Source organism: Nelumbo nucifera, chromosome 3 (assembly GCF_055504915.1).
Source record: "Nelumbo nucifera cultivar China Antique chromosome 3, China Antique-T2T, whole genome shotgun sequence".
NCBI classification, from domain to species: Eukaryota; Viridiplantae; Streptophyta; class Magnoliopsida; order Proteales; family Nelumbonaceae; genus Nelumbo; species Nelumbo nucifera.
The window spans coordinates 13,184,985-13,207,268 of record NC_142651.1 but is presented as its reverse complement, the minus strand read 5'-3'; the positions used below and the strand labels follow the sequence as shown (position 1 = coordinate 13,207,268).

At 40.6% G+C, this 22,284-nt stretch overlaps 1 protein-coding gene across 1 annotated transcript; it reads right to left on the bottom strand.

Moving 5' to 3' along the window:
* Positions 1–275: 275 nt before the first annotated feature.
* LOC104596789 (protein CLP1 homolog) lies at positions 276–22,085 on the bottom strand. The gene is made up of 10 exons (XM_010258080.3): positions 21,686–22,085; positions 19,745–19,813; positions 19,519–19,614; positions 7,751–7,992; positions 7,467–7,605; positions 7,306–7,362; positions 5,596–5,730; positions 2,270–2,505; positions 837–881; positions 276–761 (listed from the first exon to the last, which is right to left on the bottom strand). Exons 1-10 carry the CDS (start codon positions 21,920–21,922, stop codon positions 674–676), a joined length of 1,344 nt encoding a protein of 447 aa, XP_010256382.1. The 5' UTR covers positions 21,923–22,085; the 3' UTR covers positions 276–673.
* Positions 22,086–22,284: the final 199 nt, after the last annotated feature.

The following is a 22,284-nucleotide window of genomic DNA, read 5'->3' as shown; positions in this document are numbered from 1 at the left end:
CTTAATAGAAAAAGCCTTGGCAATTTTAGTTTATCCTACTTTACTTAAATATAAATACAATCCATTAACAAGCCCCTAATAAATTGTTCAATTATTTTGATTGAACAATTGCTTTTCCCGTTGAAGAGAAAATTGTTCAATTATTTTGATTAAAAAAGACCTGAAAATCATAAAAGCCCATCTTTCAGGCTGACAAATTACATCATCTCATTACCAACACACGCATTTACATTGCCTGCTACGTAAGTGGTTTATGCAAAAGTTGTGAAAGTATATAGACAATTAATAAAAATGAAAACCAAAAATCATAACAGGTAATATTTACAGATAAAGTAAGATGGTCACTCTAAAATTATGAGCCAAAATAAATCACCAAGGAACCAAAAAGACAAGTTTAGGTAATTAGGTTGGTGGATGTTAAGGAAACTTGCAGGGCCTATTCGTCAATACATCTGGAACAAGGAGAGGGAAAAAAAAGCACCGCAGTCAAATATGACAACATAAGGCAAATAAAGCTTTCCCAGTGGGGGCTGCTTTGTACATAATCAACACAGAGAGGGAAATACTGATTGCCAAAATACAGGTGGTGATCATCAACTCTCATAACAAATGACAACATCCACACCAGGGTCATGACCTGAAAAAAATTGGTTCTGAACTGTTTTCAAAAGCTTCATGTCTCAAGCCATGTCAAACTTCCAACTATTAAGAATTTGCCTGGAAGTTCTCCAGCGGATGGGGCAAGGTATGTAACTTTTTTCCTGTACATAATCATATTATTAATTTCCAGCTAAATACAGGATAAAGGCAACCAATAGAGTGGCAAAAGTTCAGACCTCTGGATGTCAATATCTGTGATATAGATAAACCCAGCAATATTGCTGCATTGAATAGGCACAAAGTTGTTAGCAAAGTCCCAGAATGAGAAAGTATTGTTTATGAAAGTCTACAATGCGCTGCAGTTTATGCATAACTTTCATGCAGGTCCAGGAGATTATTACATGGACTCAGGTGTAGGTCTGTACCTAAAAGTCAGATTTATCTGACATCAAAATTTTAGGACATGGGGACTTGGCTAAAATTAATCCACCAATCACTAATAATATATGGGCACATCATACATTGTACAATGAATATTGATTTTCATCGCACAAGTAACCTATGTTTAATTTAGATACACTTCATTATTTATACGCAGAAGAGAAAAGCATCAACAACAAAAGAATGAAAAGGTAAATCAGTTTATAACATGACAATTAAAAACATAACTTATAACATAATTGTGTATAGAAAACCCATATTTCATGATGTTTAAGGGGACATTTTGGTAGAGCATTGTACCGAATCGAGCTTCAACTTATATTTTTAATATTTATTTTAATCATATAAGTGAATAATTTATGTTGGTTATCCGTTGAATTAACTGGATACATATCCAACCATCAAAACTTGGCTCAAAGAAATGGATGGTTGAGACAGGTCATAACCAGGATGGTTGCAGAAGAATTAACCCAAGTACTAAAAAAATAAAGAATTAATACAAGTATATGGTCACCAATATTATTTATCACACATTTATATGGACAGAAAAGCTATGAATGACTCCAAAATGGAATCCTGAGATCAAATAGCTAATTCACTTGGGTCCTGTTTACCACCATTCACTTGGGTCACAGCTTCATTTGGGCAGACCCCACCTTGCAATTGCAAAGACAAAAGTGGCAACATGAAAGCCCTCCCAAACAAGCACTTAAAACACAAGTTTTGTCCAAATTCAAATATTATTACATGAAACCCTGGTAAAAAGGTTGACTTGCATTTGACAGAACCAACTTAAAAGAGTTGCATTACATCAAAAATCCATGTGACTAGGTGATTGGAACTATCTAACTTTGAACTTAATAACCAGAAGGATTCTGATTCAAAGCCTAGAAAGGCCTACTTATTCAATTGTCTCTTAGATCATAATGCAGAAACATGTCAAAAAAAAAAAGAAAAAAAAAAGAATGTGATCATCTCGTTAGGTCAAATGTGGTCCAGGGACTCTGGGCTTTTAGGCAGAAGGGTGTAAATGTGCATTTTGGAGTCATTTTAGATGTTTCTTACACATCCCCCATCCCCATCCCCACTGGCTAAATGTGTAAGGCATTTTAGATGCTTCTTACATTATAATACTCAATAAATCTACACTGTAATATAAATAAAGTGAGAAAACTTTGCCCCTTTGGGGTTAGGGCAGGTCAAGGCCAAGTGTCATGTCATTCATTACCTAGAGATTATTTGATCAGGTTCTTTAGCAAATGAAACAGCAAGAACTAAATGTAGCAGGTCCCGATTGATATTCACAGAAACTAATCGTGTAGGATCTGCTGCAGGCTCCGCACCAATTGGTAGAGCTGAACGTGGTGCCTGTGGCCCACCACCAATCTTATAGATGAACAAATCACTGAAATTTGCAATGTTTGAATGCGGGGAAAGATCGTTCGTAAGGCCATAAAAATATTCCTGAGAGAATCCAAAACCACCATGAAACAATCTCATAATTAAGAATCATGAATACACAAACCTCATTTTAGAAAAAGATCTGTAAACTGAACTAACAGTTAAAAAGCATGAAAAAGAAGATGAGGCCAAATCACATCAATGACCAAGGACAGTGGAAAAGCAGTTTTGCTTTTAAAACAAGGCCATTGCATAGACAAGAAGAAGCCTTACCAATCTACCATCTATGTGGGAAAAGGTTCACTAATCATCAAGTCAGTTTTGGTTCTTCCCCTACATGATCTGCGAAATGAACGGATGAAATGGCCTAAACAAATTTCTATTAGATAGAAGACCTTCTAGATTGGATACAGCCATACAGGTTCCTTTCTGCAGCCCACTTCAGACCAACACCCTAACTTCCATTGGCATTTCCCAACTGATGCAGGCATTGAAGCAAAGAAAGAATCCATGGATAAGAGATCAGTTATCTTTCATTTCTCACCCAATGGAGTTCTTTCTTAGAGACTGGAGTTGATCACTTCCTCACCCATACCAAGACAGCTAGTCCAAGCATAATGGACCCCTCCAAGAACGAATTATGTAAAGCTAAATTTCAACAGGTACTGTCTCAGGAATCCAGGACCATCCAACATTGTAGGAGTGATAAGGGATGAATCCAGAAAAGTATTAACATATATTCCAGTCCAATTGGTACAGGGGATTCCTTAAGAACTGTGTTAGCACTACTACAGGGTTTGAGAATAGGGAAACATTGAATTTGAAGAACATAGTGGTGGAAGGAGACTCAAAGCTGGTGGTGGGGTGGATGATACATGATAACCAAGGGCTTGGCAATACAGGCATATCTCGCAAGAGATAAGGTCCTTGATCAGGGAATTGAATTCTTTACACCACTGGGTTTAGAGATTGGATAATAGTTTGGCAGATGCTTTGGCAAAAGAAGGGGTGAATAGGGTCAAATTATTGGGATCGATTATAATATGCATTTCTGAAGTAAGATAAAGGGTTAGGTGGAAATAGCAAGCCTACTCATGGGAATGTTTGCATTATGTACACACTGTATTCTTTTTTTTAAGTAATAAAATTGAATGGTTACCATTTTTTTTTAAAACCTCAATACTGATTTAACAATTTAAGGAGCTGGTTTCTTTTTTATTTCCGTAACAAAAGCAAACTAAAAACAGTCAAACAAGAAAAGTAAGTGAATTTAAAGAATTAAAGTTTACAAATAAGCTAAAAAATTCTGGCACATATGTCATTAATTTTATTTCTTTGTTTGCCCTCCACCATTATTTTCCCCTTTACTCTGATTGGTTACTGTTAAATTGATTATGAAAAGAATGAGATATGTACAAAATGCCAAGAATCCCGAGGAATAGGCTGCTGATTGTCCATCTATCCCAAGTTCTTTCCTTTTTTTTTCAAAATGTAGCTAAATGCTCTCCCAAATGACACCCCATGTATTAAATTTTGTCATTCCAATGAGCAATATATATGTTGCGGTGCTATGCAAAAAGCCAAAAACATGCCAGCAAAGAAACAATACCAATTACCAAATGCATCAATGTTGTTCAAGATACATATGATACTTCTGTCTGTAACTTGAACAGGACCAACTTGAACCTGGGTAGGCCAACCCAAGCCTCTCCAAAAGTTATGGTCGGATTTCACAGAGGCTGTCCTGGATCTCAAAAGTTGGGCTTGGGTTAACCATCAGGACTAGTCCAAACTCTTAGGGCAGTCCCACCAATTAATAGCGAAGCACAATAATATCCTATACTGAAACCCCACCAGATTATATTACTGCAAGGCACAATTCTCCACCTTTTCAATAGCCTTGTATGGAAATTGGCACTTGGAAGATGCCTAACTACAGACAGGCTGATAAGAAGAGGGATGCCCCCTCTAGTGCTCTTTGCTCTTTATGTAATAAAGTCCCAGAGTCCCCAAATCACCTCTTCATTCATTGCAATTTTTCACACCAGCTGTGGGTAATGGTAACATCCTGTTTGGCATACATTTCTGCTTTCTGGAATCAGTAACACAGCTTCTGCAAGGTTGTACAGCTAAAGGTCTGAACAGGAGGGGTAAACTTTTATTTTTTTTTGAAAATAAAAGAAAATTGTTATTAAAAAGAAAAGAAGAAAATTGGTTATAACCAGCAACAGGGTGACAAGGGAGCACCCAAACCAACTACAAACCAACAGGATGAAAAGAAGAGTCTGGTTTTGAAGGATCAGAGAAGCTTGGAGGGGTGAACTATTATGAAATACTTTCTCAGCTGCTATCACTTGGTTAATCTGGAAGGAAAGAAACCATCGTATTTTTGACAACAAATACTCTGACATGGAGAAAAGTAACAGTGATCTTATAGGTTTGCTTTGTTCTTGGGTGGGTGTACTGTGTACAAATAATATATAAGGGTGTCCACTGAGTTCTTTTTTGCAGGTTGGATCTTTTTATGGATGGTCATGCTTTTCGTATTTTTCCAATGTACAGGTTCTCATTGTACATGGGCTGACTTATTTTCTATTTGCATATTGTTATAAATCAATACAATACTTTCATTTACAAAAAAAAAAAAAAATTGCAATAATTAGTCAAGTTGATATGAAAAATTCTTCCAGGTAGTGCATAAATCAAAAGTGGCAATTCTTCACCCTTCATATGCTGACTCATATCCTGGACTCTATTTTTACATGTGCATACAATCTAGACATAAAAAGGAGATCTAGCCAAGTAGCCATAAATTATCAGCAAAACACAAAATTGATTGCTAGTTCATAAGGTGCTTGGTAATGCCTGCAGCCTGTTATTTGATCTGTAAATGCTCCTTGCAATTTTCCCTTCATCTTGTTTTAAAAGCTAGCTGTTTTGATTGCATACTCTATTAACTAAAAGTGCTATATTACCTAGAAAAGCTTTAGAAGGTGCTTCACATTGACATTAACAGTTAGAAAGATTTGTCAAAAACTTGGAGCTTTCTTTTTTTGCAGTGGGGAGATTGCATAAGCATATAGAGTGTGCAGAATAAAAGTTCCCCTATGAATAGGGTACAAGTCAAATCTCCCATTAAAGAAGGCACTTTACCCTTATCCTGTAGCTCCTGGCCTTCTGACGGACCTTTGCATTCCTAGATACAACACCACCTGACTTTTGAAGTTTCACAACATCCACATTAGGCTTGTTCTTTAGTACATCTTTAAGCATGCTGCAAAGTTTCTCCTGCACACAGTTTACAAAAGAACATGGTTAGGAGAAACAGATGAGAAAGACAATTACAAGGGACAGCATGGGTGCATTATTGTAAGAAGCAAGGGAAGATGGGCTATTTCAACAGTGGAAACAAAACCATATTCTCACTAAAGAAAGCACTTGTATTTAGGGCTAATTCCAGTGTAAAACTTATCAATATTAGTTTACAGAAAGATTGGCCTCCGCTACATAGAGCTCTGGTGAGTAAATATTCAGAACCATCTAACTTTGAGAAAAGGTAATTCTTAGAAACAAATACAAGCCCATTGCTCAAAATGACCCCGAAAACATTACATGTATTATTAGATGATTCTCACAACTACAAAAAAATGAAATGTTCTGTTAAACTGTAAGGATAAATCCACAGTCCAAGTACTACAGCCTATAGGCTGATCTACTGATAATAAATTGCTCAGAACAACCACAACTTTACTTTGGAATTTGGATCAACTAATTTGATGGACTCCACTCTACCTATACAATGCTAAGTGAGGCTGTGAGCTTACAGAACTTGTATGTGAGATTGTGAGCTCAGCCAAGCATGAAATTAGTTCTCAAGCATGAACCAAGAACAACTTCAAATCAACTAGTTTAGATAAACAAAACTAAGATGAGCTAGAACAGGCCCAGTTAACTTGGATAATATATTATCATAAGGCTCGCTTTATGATTAAATTTTTTCTTTCTTGGTGAGAGGTAGGTTCAAGAAGTTGGCATTATATGAGTTCAGTAAACCAGACAAAATAGGGAATAATAGGCCATAATTTAATGGGCATAGCAGAGTTGGGCCAGAGCTTGGATATCAGTAGCGACTAGAGCTTCAGCCCCCTGAGGTTGTCATAAACCCAACCAAAGCTGGGAAAAGCTCAGCTTCTTGATAGCCATAGCATTAGGGGAATTGATCCTTGACCCTCCCACTAGTTGTTTAAACCAACACTTTGTTGCCAGGTCATTGTGAATCCATCTAGTAACTCTAGTTAATATTTAATAGTTGTATCTACCTCAGGTAGAAACCAGATTCAGTCAAGAACCTGCACAACCAAGCAATTATCTGCTTTTGGATTAACCTACTACACCAACAAACAACATTATAAGGTTCTGTTTGGTTAGATGGCTTTTCATAAGTTCTTTTTTTTTTTTTTTCATCCAGGCTACAATTGAACAAGATCTAAAAATTTTGATCAGGGATCAAGTTGGTTTGGACTTTGGACATGGCTGAAATAATGGAAATTCAAAACAATGAAATTCTGACAAACTTCAAAACCTAAATGCAATTCAAAAAAAAAAAAAGAGAATCTCCCCCCCCAGGTGCCTTTTTACTCGTCTTGTTTGATTTCCTACCCAAGACTAAAGGGGAGCATCAGAGGCTAGTTGTGGACCATCACATGCATGCCATGTGCCTGTTCAAATTCTTGGACTTGTGGAAAGTATAGAAAAATCAACAACCTTAATTAATAAGATCAAAATAATCTAATGTGAGTGGTGCTTTGGAATAATGATAGTCATGCTAGCAGTATTTGAAAAAACTTATGTAAAATAAATTACCTGACCTAAAACCAAAATTACATTGGCATTGAATGCATCGATTGCATGAAGAAGCAACTGCAACAAAACATGAAGGCAGAAATGAACATTACATAGAGCCACACATTCAACAAGTATTGCTAAACTGGAACAACCCCACTCATGAATAACATCACAAATACCTCATAACCAACACCTTCTATCCAACCCATGGTATTGATCACCATGCCTGCAGCTCGAGATTCGGCATTGCCAGCAAATTGCCTCTCAAGGGTTCGAGAAAGCTCCTTTACAAGCACTTTGTATAAATCTGCATTGGCACTGTGGAACAACGCTGTCAACAGCACTTTTCAAAATTGGACAAATTGCCATAAACTTGTCAAGTTTGGTTAATCCATAAATTGTGGTGATACTTCAAGAAAATTGGTTAAAAGGAAAAAAAAAAAGGCAATGCATAATCTGCTACCTGGGTGTTGTGTGCCCAAAAAAGTAAACAAGGGGCATATCAAGAGGAATTCCTTCAACTGGATCTATTGGCATTTCAATTGGAGTTGCAGCAATACAACCAGGAATTGTTATGAATCCCTGACCAATATCCAAATCCACAAAAGTAGGTTTCCAACCCTGTTTAGCTGCCCAGCTAAGAAGCATTGCTGACAATGTACTCTTTCCAGAATCTGTAGGTCCTACCACAATCACCCTGGGACCCTGTACCACTAAATGTATCTTAACTTTGAGATCCAAAAACCAAATACAGAGAGGAAAATATAGCTTATTTAGATGAATAAAAACATAATATGGCAACAAAATTTAGTAGAGTTCCATAGCAAAAGAATGGAGATAGTTCTACAGCAAAAGGGTGGAGATGACCGAGAAACTTAAATATGTCAGCTTAGGTAACAGCTCAGAAGGGCTCCATCTATGCTGCATCACCCTCTCCACATGTGGGATGTACCCCAATAGGCTCATGCCACATGTCTAAAAAGGCATAGCAAGGAATCTAGATAAACCATTTACAAAATTCTTAATATATACAAATGTATGTAGCTAGGTGTATTTTTTTGTTATATGGTTGTGTACATTATTAACTCTGTGACTGTTAATAATACTTTCCCTTGTTGCAACTAGCCAAGGATGAGATGCAGGTGGTGCTCAAATCCAGATGGTATGTGGAACTCTCATGGTGCCTGTTAAAAGACTGTTATTTATCTAAGTATAATACCGCAGGGGTACTATTGTACTTTCCTCCTTTTATTTTTTATGTTCTGTCGCCCTAGTATATATATCAAAAGCTGGCGCCGCCAGCAGTAATTTTGGCTCTCAGTTCTCTCTTCTTCTCTCTCTCTCTTCTCTCTTCCTCCTCTCCTGCATAACATGGTATCAGAGTGGGACTATCAGATCTTAAAGGAGAAGTCGAGTGAACAGTTTTCTTCGCACCAGATTTCCAGATCTGCCACCCTCATCTACTGTCGGCTGATTGAAGATCAAGGTTTTCTCATGCACTGAAGTAACTTTTCTCCTTTTTTTTTTGGTCGTGTGCCAGGGCAGAACCTGTACTAGGTCTGCTGGTTGGATGTGAGGTGATCAGCACCTCTTTCTTTCCTTTTTTGTGGGATCAACTGATCCCTGTATAAACTGTAGGTCGTGAAGACCTTTGTGTACTGCAATAGCAGTTCTTTATGGTGGACTGAAGGTTAGAGAGTGACCTGTACATGCTGTAACAGCCTTCCTGTTGATGCGTAGGTCAAGAGATGACCTGTATGCACTGTGACAGCACCTGTGTTGATTCTGTAGGTCAAGGGATGACCTGTTAGTGCTGTAACAGCACCTGTGTTTTACAGAAAAGAGTTGTGTTTCCGAAGAAAAAAGGGGTTACCTTTCTCCCTTGGTGTTAGACCTTTTTTTTTAAGGTTTTGTACCCACTTTAAGAGTGTTTTTGAATCTGTAATCATGAGTGGTGAAGATTCTGCTACATCCAGTGCTTCCTCAATGCAGAATGGAATGAGTGGGGGTGTGGACCTATCCTTTCCCATGGCTGTTATTCCTCTCGATGGCTTAAATTATTTAGAGTGGTCAAGAGGGATCAAGCTGTACATCACTACAAGGGGAAAGATAGGTTATATAAATGGGAGAATCAAAGAACCCAATTCTGGGAGTGCTGAATATGACAAATGGAGCCAGGAAAACAGCATGGTCATGTCCTGGCTTTTAGTGTCTATGCAACATCAAATAAGAAGAAATTTTATGTGGGCTGAAATGGCAAATGAGATCTAGGAACAAGCAAAATCAACCTATTCTGAACTGCGTCACTATGCAAAAATCTACCAGTTACAGGCAGAATTGTCCACTTGTAAACAGAGGGAGAGGTGTCTGTCTGTGTACTACTCAAACTTGATCTCTGTCTGGAAGGAGTTAGACCATTATCAGAGTGTGGATTGGAAGTGTGATGAAGATGCAAAATTGTACAAAAAACTTGTTTCCCAATAAAGAGTGTTTGCTTTCCTACATGGCTTGAACCCTGCATATGAATCTATCAGAGCTAAGATCCTAGGTAGCAAGGATCTTCCATCCGTCTAGGAAGTTTATGCTCTTGTATAATCAAAAGAAAGCAGAAAAAATTTGATGAGCAATTATGGAGGGGATGTAGTCGTGTTGGCAGCAAAAGGGAGTGTTACTACCGGTGGGGGAAATACTTTTAAGAAGGGAGATTTTCAGAAAAAAGGTAGATGACAAGGACAAACTGTGGTGTACTTATTGCTAGAAACCCCGACACACCCGAGACACATGCTGGGATCTTCATGGGAAGCCGAAATGGGCTCAAGATATGAGTAAGAAGCAAGGTTCAGATATGAATAAAAAGTCGGGACAGCAAGGTACAAGAAAACACACAATGGCAAATATGGCTACTCAAGAGAATCAACCCCCCATTGCTACTATGACTCAGCCACATGCCTCTGGATCTAACCCAAGGGAGGATATTATTTATTCCTTCCATGACCATTTAGAGCTCTATGGTAGAGCAATTCGTCAGATGGATGTCAACACTATTGGAACAGACCAACAGAAGGCAGTTAATCAGTTTTACAAGAGGAGGCCACATCAGCTCAACTAACCAGCCACTTGTAACAACTGCTATCCACTTGCAACAGCTGTAATGGTCAAGATTGTAACACTATAAGTAGTAGAGCAGAAAAGGAATAGAGGAGGACTCTTTCAGCATTAAACTTTCTCTCTCTCTCTCTCTCTCCTTCCAAGAATTCAGGAGGTTGGCCCCTCGAAGAGCCCTGAGTTAGGCAGGTTCCTAACAATTTGGTATCAGAGCCAGCATGACCAACACAAGAAACACATCAGTAGACACCCGAGTGGATCAGATGGAAGTCGAGATCCATCGAATGTCTTCAGATCTCAAAGAAATGAAGGAAAGTTTCACTGCTCTCCTCCTTCGACTGGAGCAGGGGGCAACGAACATTGACAGAGGAAGCCAAGAAGAGCGCAACAATGAAAATAGCCGCAGAACAGGGGCGGCAAAAAGAATAGCCAAAATCGACTTCCCCATCTTCTCAGGCGGCGACCCAACTCCCTGGATTCTCAGAGTAGAAAGGTATTTCGATTACCATGAAACACCGGGGCAAGATAGGGTAGCTCTGGCTTTTGTGCATCTTGAAGGGGAGGCCATCCACTGGTTTCAGTGGTACCGAAGGGGGCACCCTCGCCAAACCTGGGCAGACTTCACCGATGCCATGACTGTCCGTTTTGGGTCATCTGGGTTCGAAGATCTTGATGAAAATTTGGCAAAGTTGCGGCAGGTAGGATCAATAAAGGAATACCAGATGGAGTTCGAAAGGCTGGCCATGAGAGCCCAAGGGTGGATGGAGAAGGCGTTGGTGGGAAGCTTCGTCGGCGGCCTAAAAGAAGAACTGCGACTGGAAGTGAAGGCGATGCAGCTCACTTTGGTCATCAATGCGGCAGCACTAGCAAGGTTGTATGAGGACAAGTTCAGTCGAGCAAGAAAGGTGCAGCAACCATGGGGTCCAGGAGCAAGAAGGGAGCAAGAAAAGACGACAACACCAGACAAGGAGGAAAGAGTACTGGGCCCAGGCCCATTGGTTCCTTTCAAACGGCTGACTTGGGCAGAGATGCAAGCCCGCAGAGACAAAGGTCTCTGTTACAACTGCGAAGAGAAATTTGGGTCGGGCCATCGTTGCAAGAAACAACAAGCGTTTCTCCTCCAAACAGATGCCGAAGAGGAAGACGACATCCCCGGGTGCGGAGAATCTAACCCAGGGTGGGAAATATAATCCAATGGCACGCCTGAAATATCCTTACAAGCCCTTACGGGACTTACGTCCCCTCAAACAATGAGAGTTGCAGGGCTGATTCTAGGACGCCAAGTGTCAATCCTCATAGACAGTGGCAGCTCCCTTAACTTCATAACTCAAGTCTTGGTGGATAAAATGGGACTTCCAGTGCAACCAACAACGACCTTTACGGTTCATGTGGCCAACGGTAACAACCTATCTTGCAATAGCATTTGCATGGACCTACCACTAAAGATTCAGGGTCATCAGTTTGCGGTGGACCTATATCCTCTCCATCTCAGTGGAGCAGACGTGGTGCTAGGCATTCAATGGTTAAGGCAGCTAGGACCCGTGGTTTGTGACTGGGCCTGTCTCACCATGGACTTCACATCAGGAAACTCTACAGTCCATCTACAAGGGCAGACATGCAAGGGCCCAAGGCCCATCAGTCTTGCAACACTGACAAAGCAAAGAGGAGACCCAGATCAGCCCATATTCGTGCACATAGACTCAAATTGGACTAGGCCATCCTTAGCTAACAGCAGCCCAGATGGGCCTAGAGACGTCCAAAGCTGCCTACAACAACTCCTTCAGCACTATGGCAACGTATTTAAAGAACCCCAAGGACTGCCACCATGCCGGGAGCATGACCACCACATCCCCCTCATGCTGGGATCAGCCCCACCCAATGTAAGACCCTACCGATACCCTTACTTTCAAAAATCTGAAATCGAGAAGCAAGTTCAAGATATGCTTAAGCAAGGGATAATACAACCCGGTCACAGCCCATTCTCTTCACCGGTACTATTAGTCAAGAAAAAAGATGGGATGTGGCAGTTCTGTATTGATTACAGAGCCCTTAACAGCATCACCATTAAAGACCTATTTCCGATACCAGTCATTGATGAGCTGCTTGATGAACTCAGTCAAGCCACCATATTCTCAAAACTGGATTTACAAGCTGGGTATCATCAAATAAGGGTACATAAGGGGGATGTTCACAAAACAGCTTTCAGGACACATGATGGCCACTATGAGTTCCGGGTCATGCCATTTGGGCTGACCAATGCTCCAGCCACATTTCAACGATTGATGAATGACATATTCCGGCCATATTTACGTAAGTTCATCCTTGTTTTCTTTGATGACATATTGGTCTATAGCCCCAATTGGGAGGAACATCTGAACCATCTACAGGTCACCCTTGCAACACTTGAGGCCCACCAACTGTTCGCTAAAGAGTCCAAGTGCTCCTTTGGACAAAACCAAGTTCACTACTTAGGACATGTTCTAGAAAAGGGGACTGTAGCGGCTGACCCAGATAAAATCTCCAATATACTGGGCTGGCCGCAACCCAAATGTGTGAAAGAATCGTGGGCCTTCTTGGGCCTGTCCGGGTACTATCGCCGCTTCATCAAAGACTACGGCCTAATAGCTACCCCATTGACCCAATTGCTGAAACAAGACGCTTTTAACTGGTCAACCCAAGCCCAACAAGTGTTTGAGCAATTGAAACAGGCAGTTGCGAGCCCTCCAACATTAGCACTGCCCGATTTCACAAAAGAATTCATCATTGAGTGTGATGCCTCCGGTCAAGGCGTTGGGGCTATTATCATGCAAGAAGGGCGACCACTTGCCTTTTTCAGCAAGGCCTTAACATCACAAAAGTGGGCCAAATCAGTTTATGAGCGAGAATTAATAGCAATAGTCTTAGCAGTCCAACGTTGGCGATCCTACTTGATCGGTAGACGGTTCACAATTCGGACCGACCATCAAAGTCTGAAGTTCTTATTGGATCAATCAGTTCTATCCCCGGAACAGCAACGCTGGATATCCAAGCTACTGGGGTACAACTACAGAATTGAATTTAGCAGGGGCTGCTAACCGAGTGGCGGACGCCCTCTCACTACACCCACAGTCATTTCAATTACTAGTATCTTCCCCAACTTCTCCACTCCTGGATCTACTGCGAAAAGAAGCCCAATCCCATAAGGAGTTACAGCAGTTGAAGGCCCAAGTATTGGCTAATCCCTCACTGCACCCCGGGTACACAATTAAGAATGATCTACTCTTCTTCAAGGGACGCCTGGAAATCCCAGCAGCCTCTGCTCATCTCAGGAAGCTCTTGGAATTATTCCATGCCTCACCCACAGGTGGCCACTCCGGCATCCTACGAACACAAAAGCGCATCGCCACACAATTTCATTGGAAGGGCATGCGTACATCTATCCAGAACTTCATAGCCGGGTGTGCAGTATGCCAACAAAACAAGTCAGCCACTACAACACCAGCAGACCTCTTGCAACCACTCCTAATACCAACCCAGGTCTGGGATGATATATCAATGGATTTCATCATGGGATTGCCCGTTTCTACCGGCAAAACAGTCTTCCTTGTGGTAGTAGATAGACTGACGAAATACAGTCATTTCCTACCTCTATCACACCCATTTACAGCAGCCACAATTGCTGAATTATTCCTTCGGGAAATTGTGTGCCTACATGGGCTCCCCAGCTCAATTGTATCAGACAGGGACCCTATCTTTATGAGCCGTTTCTAGGCTGAGCTCTTCCGCCTACACGGGGTTAAACTGTTAAAATCAACTAGTTACCACCCCCAATCTGATGGACAGACAGAGGCGGTTAACAAGAGTCTCGAAACATATCTGAGATGCTTCGCAGGAGATCGACCAAAACAGTGGGTGAAGTGGATCCACTGGGCCGAATGGTGGTACAACACCACTTTCCATAGCGCTGCGGGGATGATACCCTTCAGAGCTTTATATGGTCGGGACCCACCCCTTCTACTTCCTTATGAAAAAGGAACCACCACAGTAGCGGCCGTTGAAGAACAGCTAACGCAACGGGATGAGGTGCTAAGGGAACCGAGACATCATCTCTTACAGGCACAACAATGGATGAAGCACACCTATGATAAACACCACAAGAATGTCCAATATGAAGTAGGTGATTGGGTATTTCTCAAATTACAACCTTTTAGGCAGATTTCAGTTGCAAGCCGACAGTGGAACAAACTCAGCCCGCTCTATTTTGGCCCATTTAAAATCCTGGAGAGAGTAGGATTAGTGGCCTACAAACTGGACCTTCCGGCAACATCCAAACTGCACCCTGTATTCCATATCTCCTTACTAAAGAAAGGGCCGAAGTCAGGAGTCATTACAAGTACGACCCTTCCCATATTTTCAGAAGGACAAGTGCAGACTGAGCCAGTCCGCATCATTGATTTCAGATGGGTGCGTTGGGGTGGCAGAGTGATACCAGAAGCATTAGTTGTTTGGTCTAACCTTCCGGAAGAGGATGCAACCTGGGAATCCTACTTAGATCTGCAATCAAACTTTCCTACATTAGACCTTGAGGGCAAGGTCACTCTAAAGGAAGGGGGGATTGTCAAGACTGTTGGAACAGACCAACAGAAGGCAGTTAGTCAGTTTTACAAGAGGAAGCCACATCAGCTCAACTAACCAGCCACTTGTAATAATCGCCATCCACTTGTAACAACTGCCATCCAATTGGATTGTCAAGACTGTTGGAACAGACCAACATAAGGCAATTAGTCAGTTTTACAAGAGGAGACCACATCAGCTCAACTAACCAGCCACTTGTAATAACTGCCATCCACTTGTAACAGCTGTAACAGTCAAGATTGCAACACTATAAGTAGTAGAGCAGAAAAGGAATAGAGGAGGACTCTTTCAGCATTAAACTCTCTCTCTCTCTCCTTCCAAGAATTCAGGAGGTTGGCCCCTCGAAGAGCCCTGAGTTAGGCAGGTTCCTAACAATGGATGCTCCTCCCTCAATTTCATTTGTGTCTACATCAGGTAACTCTGCCACAGCTTTCCATGTAGCATATCATTCCCCTGACTCTCCTTGGATCATTGATTCTGGAGCGTCTAAACACATGACTGGTAAGTCCTCTTACTTTCAAACCTATCACCTCCTTTCTAGAAGAGACAAGGTAAGACTAACTGATGGATCATACTCTACCATAGCTAGTCAAGGAACTATTTCTCTTCCCTTTGGCCTTACCCTATCTAATGTTTTACATGTCCCAAAATTTCCCATTAATTTGTTCTCTGTTAGTAGTATTACTAATTCCTTAAACTGCTCAATGACCTTTTTCCCTTCTCATTGTGTGATCTAGGATCTGGCCTCGAGGAAGATGATTGTTAGAGGATGTATGGTGGATGGGCTTTACATGCTGGAGAATAAGACTGGTCTTCAAGTCATAGAGTCTAAGAGTCAGTCTTGTAATAGTCAAGTTTACTTATGGCATAGTCGTCTTGGTCATTTATCTTTTGAGTATTTAAAAATTGTGTTTCCAGAGTTGTTTAAGTCAGTATCAGTGTCAGAATTTACTTGTCAAACTTGTCAATTGAGTAAGCAGTGTAGAACTCATTTCTCTTCAAAGAATAATAAATCTGAATTTCCTTTCCACATTGTTCATTCTGATGTTTGGGGCCCTGTTACTTTACCATCTGAGAGTGGCTACAAGTATTTTCTTACCCTTATCGATGATTACTCCAGATATACATGGGTATATCCCATGCAAACCAGGGATGAAGTACCTAAAATTATCCAAGATTTTCAGCGGATGATCTTCACCCAATTTCAAACTGAAATCCAAAATTTTCAATCGAACAATGCCAAAGAATATTTTCATAGTGATCTTACGGAATTTTTTGCTTCTCGTGGCTCACTTCACCGTAGCTCTTGTGCCCAGACACCACAACAAAATGGTGTTGTTGAAAGAAAGAACCGACACTTTCTTGAAGTGGCCTGGGGGTTACTATTTCATATGAATGTCCCGAAACGCTTTTGGCTTGAGGCTGTCCTTTGTGCTACCTATCTCATCAACCGCATGCCCACTCGTTGGTTAGAGTGCAAAGCCCCACATCAGCTTCTTTTTCCTAAGGCCCCCCTTCTTTCTATTCCTCCTCGTGTGTTTGGTTGTCATTGTTTTGTTCAAAATCTGTCACCCACTCGTGGAAAATTAGATCCTCGTGCCATTCCTTGCATCTTCTTGGGGTACTCCTTCACTCAGAAGGGATATCGGTGCTTTGATCCCGTTTCTCGGAAATTTTACGTCTCTATGGATGTCTCCTTTTTTGAGAGTGAGCCTTTCTTCCCTGTTTCTCCTCAGGGGGAGTGTAGGAATGAGGAGAAACTAGTTCAACTCCCTCATCTTCCTGGTCCTCCTCCCTTTCGTGTCTTCTTTCGTCGTCACAAAGGCCAACCGTGTTTAAAAGCTGTGGGACACCTAGAAATTGTACCACCAATGCCATCAGACTCTCCGGGAGTGGATCATACCCATTCAGGTACATTGGTTCCTGTTGATGTTCCTGACCCTATTGCCATTGATACTTCTGTTGCTAATGACCTTGACCTTCCTATTGCTCATCGGAAATGTGTTAAATCTTGCACCACTAAACACCCCATTTCCCACTTTGTTTCCTATGAAAACATTCCACCCTCCTTTCGGACCTTTCTCTCTTCCATGACAGTGTCCCTATCCCTAAGAATGTGGCGGAAGCTCTTTTGGTACCTGAATGGACAGATGCTATGAAGGAAGAAATTAATGCTTTACATAAAAATGGCACATGGGAACTAGTAGATTTTCCTGAGGGGAATGATCCAGTTGGATGTAAATGGGTTTTCACGGTTAAACACCAGGCTGATGGCACCATGGAAAGGTATAAAGCTCGTTTAGTGGCAAAGATTACACAAGTGTATGGAGTAGATTATGTAGAAACATTTGCACATGTTGATAATATGAACTCCATTAGTTCTTTTCTCCCTTGCTGCTAATCTTGACTGGGATCTTCATCAGCTTAACATCAAGAATGCCTTTCTGAATGGTGACTTTGAAGAGGAAGTATATATGGTACAACCCCCTGGTTTTTGGGCTCAAGGTAATGAACAAAAAGTGTGCAGGTTAAAGAAATCATTATATGGGCTGAAACAATCACCAAGAGCCTGGTTCAGCAGGTTCCATGTAGCAGTACAACAAAGAGGATACAAGCAGTGTCAATCTGATCACACATTGTTTGTGAAAAGAGGGGAAGGGAAAATTGCAGCACTGATAGTATATGTTGATATAGTTATCATTGGTGATTGGAAGGATGAAATTTAGAAGTTGAAGAATTTTCTTGCTACCTAGTTTGAAGTGAAGGATCTAGGTCCTCTAAGGTACTTCCTTGGGATTGAAGTGGCCCGCTCACAAAGGGGTATCTTCATTTCCTAAAGAAAGTATGTTTTAAATCTACTCCAGGATACAGGAAAATTGGGAGTGAAACCAGTTGATTCCCCTATTGATCCTACCACAAACCATGTGACTGTCAAGGTAAACCCATCAAGGATGTGAAACTGTTTCAGAGACTTGTAGGAAGACTGTTATATCTTTCTATGACTCGACCAGACATAGCTTATGCAGTAGGAGTTCTTAGCCAATTCATGCATGCCCCTAAGACTGCCCATCTTGAAGCAACAAAAAGAGTTCTCAGATATCTTAAGAAGTTTCCAGGTGTAGGCTTGTTGTTTCAAAAACATTAACATTTGAAAGTTGAAGTGTATACTGATGCAGATTGGGCAGGATCCCTGAATGACAGAAAGTCAACTAGTGGCTACTGTACCTTTATAGGAGGTAATCTAGTTACCTGGAGAAGCAAAAAGCAAAATGTGATAGCTAGATCTAGTGCTGAAGCTGAATATTGGGCAATGCCTCATGGAGTGACTGAAATCATGTGGCTAAAAAATTTGTTGAGTGAGTTTGGTTTTCCAGTTGACGGACCTATGACCCTATTCTGTGATAACAAAGCAGCCATAAACATTGCTGCTAATCTGGTGTTGCATGATAGAACTAAACACATCGAAGTCGACAAACACTTTATTAGAGAAAAAGTCGTCACAGGGGAAGTGTGTACTCCTTATGTTAGCTCTGAAGATCAACTTGCAGACATCTTTACAAAAGGATTACACCACTCACGTAGAGGTGTAAAGTGGACTGTGTCAGGGTGCGGGCCCGTGCCGTGCCGCGGGCTGGACGGGCCAGCCTTGGGCCAGGTCGGGCCATGCATCGGGCCAAAGCTATTTTTTAAAAAAAAAATTGACAAAAAACTTAAAATTTTAATTTTATATGAATTTTGTGTATAAAATTGCTTATATATGCAATAATTAAATAAATTAGTATAATAAAATTAAAAAAGTATTTATATTATTAATATATTATATACTATATATTATTATACAATTATAATTTATATAATATTATATAATTATATATAAAATATATATATGGGTCGTGCCGCGGGCTGTGTTGGATCGGGTTGCGGGCTGGGCCGTGCCAGCCCGTGGACCTAAAACCCCAAGCCCAGCACAACCCGCATGGTCGTGTCGGGCCGCGGGCAGCACGGCCCAATTTACCTCTACACTCACAGCATCATGATTTATATGACAAGTTGGGCATGATTGACATCTATGTCCCAACTTGAGGGGGAGTGTTAAAAGACTGTTATTTATCTTAGTACCGCAAGGGTACTATTGTACTTTCCTCCTTTTATTTTTTATGTTCTATCGCCTTAGTATATATATCAAAAGTTAGCGCCGCCAACAGTACTTTTGGCTCTCAGTTCTCTCTTCTCTCTCTCTTCTTTCATCCTCCCTTCTTCTCTCCTGCATAACAATGCCTTAATTTTCCCTGCATATTTGAAGTGTGTTTTTGAAATTTACATGCATAGTTTGTTTACACAAGGTGAAACTCCCTTGTTTTACACAAAATGAAACTTCCAAAACAACTCCAATGGTTAGGAGTTAGGAAACTGTAAACTGATAGAAAACCCTATGTTTTATCAAAAAAAAAAAGAAAAGAAAAGAAAGAAAACCCTATGGTAAAGATATCAAAGACAAACATAAAGTGATACCTGAGAAGTATTGGGATCAGTGGTTGAGGACATTTTAGCACGATTCCGTCGCCCATCCAGTACAGCATGAACATTTACATAGCTAACCATAGGTGTCTAAATCAAGAACCGTTCATCATTAATAGAAAACACACCTTTTTCACTTGAGAACTCACACTCACTAGTAGAATTGAACCAAATGCCTAACGTAATTTGTTAGAATGCTTAGGAGCATAATAGAACATACCTCATCTGCAGTGTAATCAGTTTCAGTGGTCCCATCCATTTCAATCGTGGCACCATACCAAGTAAAAACCTGAAATAAGACATTTTAACTTGTATCAACGAGAGACAACATATGATAATAAAAACCCTGAATGAAGGTTCAGCAACTAAGTCATCTCCTCGTAACTGGTTATGTTACATAGTTAACAATATTTTCTAGAGCCACAACAAAAGGAGTCTTAGATTAGTTCATATAATCTAGATGTCTGCTGACTCTACTAGAAAATTTGAGTACAGTCAAGGTGTACTGGAAATGTGCCCAAAAGTAGTTCAAAGCTTGATATGCAGAAAGAGAAATCTCAACAAACCATGTTGTAAGAATGCAAATTGGACCAACCAGCATTTTGGAAGAAAAGAAAACAAAAAAAGTGACTAAATGCACATTGATTTATCATCCATGAGCTAAGAGAGAGAGAGAGAGAAATGCACATTGATTTACCATCAATGGAGAATTGTGACTGTTTCCTAGTGACAACTGGTAACTGAAATTATTGACACCAACCCAACAGATTTGAGAAATGGAATGTTCAACTTACTTGGTCTATATATACAATCTGGCGTTCATAAATACCTATAGCAGTATGGCCTGGGGTATTAGAGATTCAATTCAGATGATTATCTGATAGATAGGACAGCAGAACAATGGTGATTACCATGAAACCATACAGAAAGATCATAAATATTTCTATAGGGTACACACTTATCTTGTTTGTTTTTCATAAGCTTCAGGTGGCCTTGCTTGCATGGAGACAATAAACTGTAGCCTTGGGAAAATAAAAGCACGCATGCACTCTTAAGTGGTGGTTGCCTACAACAACAAAAAGATGGATTGGCCTAGGAATGTGGATGGATGTAAGGCCATTCTAGTCTATGATTATGTTTTTTCTTCTTTTTTTAATGAGTTTCTATGGTTTATGTTTTGATGAAGCTTCTTTCGACATTCACTACCTGGAAATGAGTACAACTGGGAATCCTCTTTCTAAAACGCCAAGTCCTGTTTTGTTTATTTCAGATACTACTTAAATATATTTAATTATTTTTTTCATTATTAACTAATAAATATGCATGTCCATTTTGCAAATAACAGGAAGAACATAATAATTAATAGCAAAATGGCAGAACGGGTTTGTGTAGCCAAACCCAATAGTTGGGATAAAACCTTGGAGAATTTAGTATAGCTTATGAAGAACGGTGTTTCCCAAGTTCATTTGTTCTGATTCTTACTAATGATAACATTTAACCTCAACTGAAGGCTAAAATTGAGCACTCAGCTTTATATGCCAAACAGAATGAATAAGCAAAAGGACCTTAAAGACTTGATTCGAGAAAATTCTCCAGAACCCTTCCTCGTGCAGGTAAGATGGTATTTCAGATTCATGTGTTCATATGAATACCATCTCTGAATTTGTAATTAAGTGCCCTTTTGAATGTAAAATGGTTATAGATAATGGGCAGTGTACATTAGGAACTTAAACAGAATAGCACCTCTAATTTTGTCAACAAAAAACATTACCCTAATTTCAACTAAAGCCGTAAAGTTCCACATCAAATATTAAGATAACAGAGAACGAAAAAGGAAGAAGTTCTCGTCCAAGACCTGGAGGTCGATGTAGACCAACCCTTAAAGCATTCCAATTTGAAAAAAAAAAACCCGAAAATATATACGTTCATCGACATTTTCTAATCTCTCATTTTTCAAGCAACAAACATAATTGGGCACTACCCGTTCCGCGACACCATCAACCATCATTATTTGTATCAAAACTGCTTGCAATAACTCAAAGAAAAAACGGTTCTTTATCGAACCGTTTGATTCTGCAATTCTATCATAAATTGCATAGTACAGCTAATTGCCAGCTACTCTTAAAACACAGCAGCACAAATATTATCTGTGGTTACTTACAGCAAACTTGTGCCTTGGAGGGAAGCAGAGCCAAATTTCAGGAGGAAGTTCAGTGCCAAAAATTTCAGCGTTGCCGGTGAGGAGCCGGAGACGAAGAGGAGTTTCGATGCCGACCTCGACCCTTAGTTCGCTCTCTTTGTCCAGCTTCACCTGCCGCGTTGTTGTTGTCGTGGCCGACGTCGACAACCCTGCCAGCCCTGGACCTCCTGGTGCACCGAGCACTCCTGCGTACGCCATCCTTTCCTCTAACTTCTCCTTGTATTACCGCGCTTCTATGCTACCACAAGTCTACTACTGGGAGCTCCACTATGCAAATGCCATTGTCTCCAGTTCAGTCATATACTTTTCTGACGCCAGAACCCAGAAACAAATCCCACTGTCGCCCAAAACGAGCGAGTCCGGATTGGCTCTGGCTGCACTTTCTATCTGTATTAGAGGCTGTATAACCAATAATACTTCTCCACGTCCGCCACAGGGTATATACAGCATTTAACACAGCCATCAATTCTCAAAACAAGCGGCTTTTACTTTAATGGTCTGTTTGGTTTCTAAGGAAATTGGTCTGGGAAGGGAAAGGAAAGGATGGGAATGCTTTCATC

Bases quoted from the DNA above. Each gene is read 5' to 3' on its own strand.
- LOC104596789 (XM_010258080.3), bottom strand. From the start codon at position 21,922: ATGGCGTACGCAGGAGTGCTCGGTGCACCAGGAGGTCCAGGGCTGGCA. The intron at 19,615-19,744 runs GTATGTTCTATT...TTCTTGATTTAG, and splicing joins CTGATTACACTGCAGATGAG to ACACCTATGGTTAGCTATGT. The intron at 7,993-19,518 runs GTATCACTTTAT...TTAGTGGTACAG, and splicing joins CTGATCCCAATACTTCTCAG to GGTCCCAGGGTGATTGTGGT.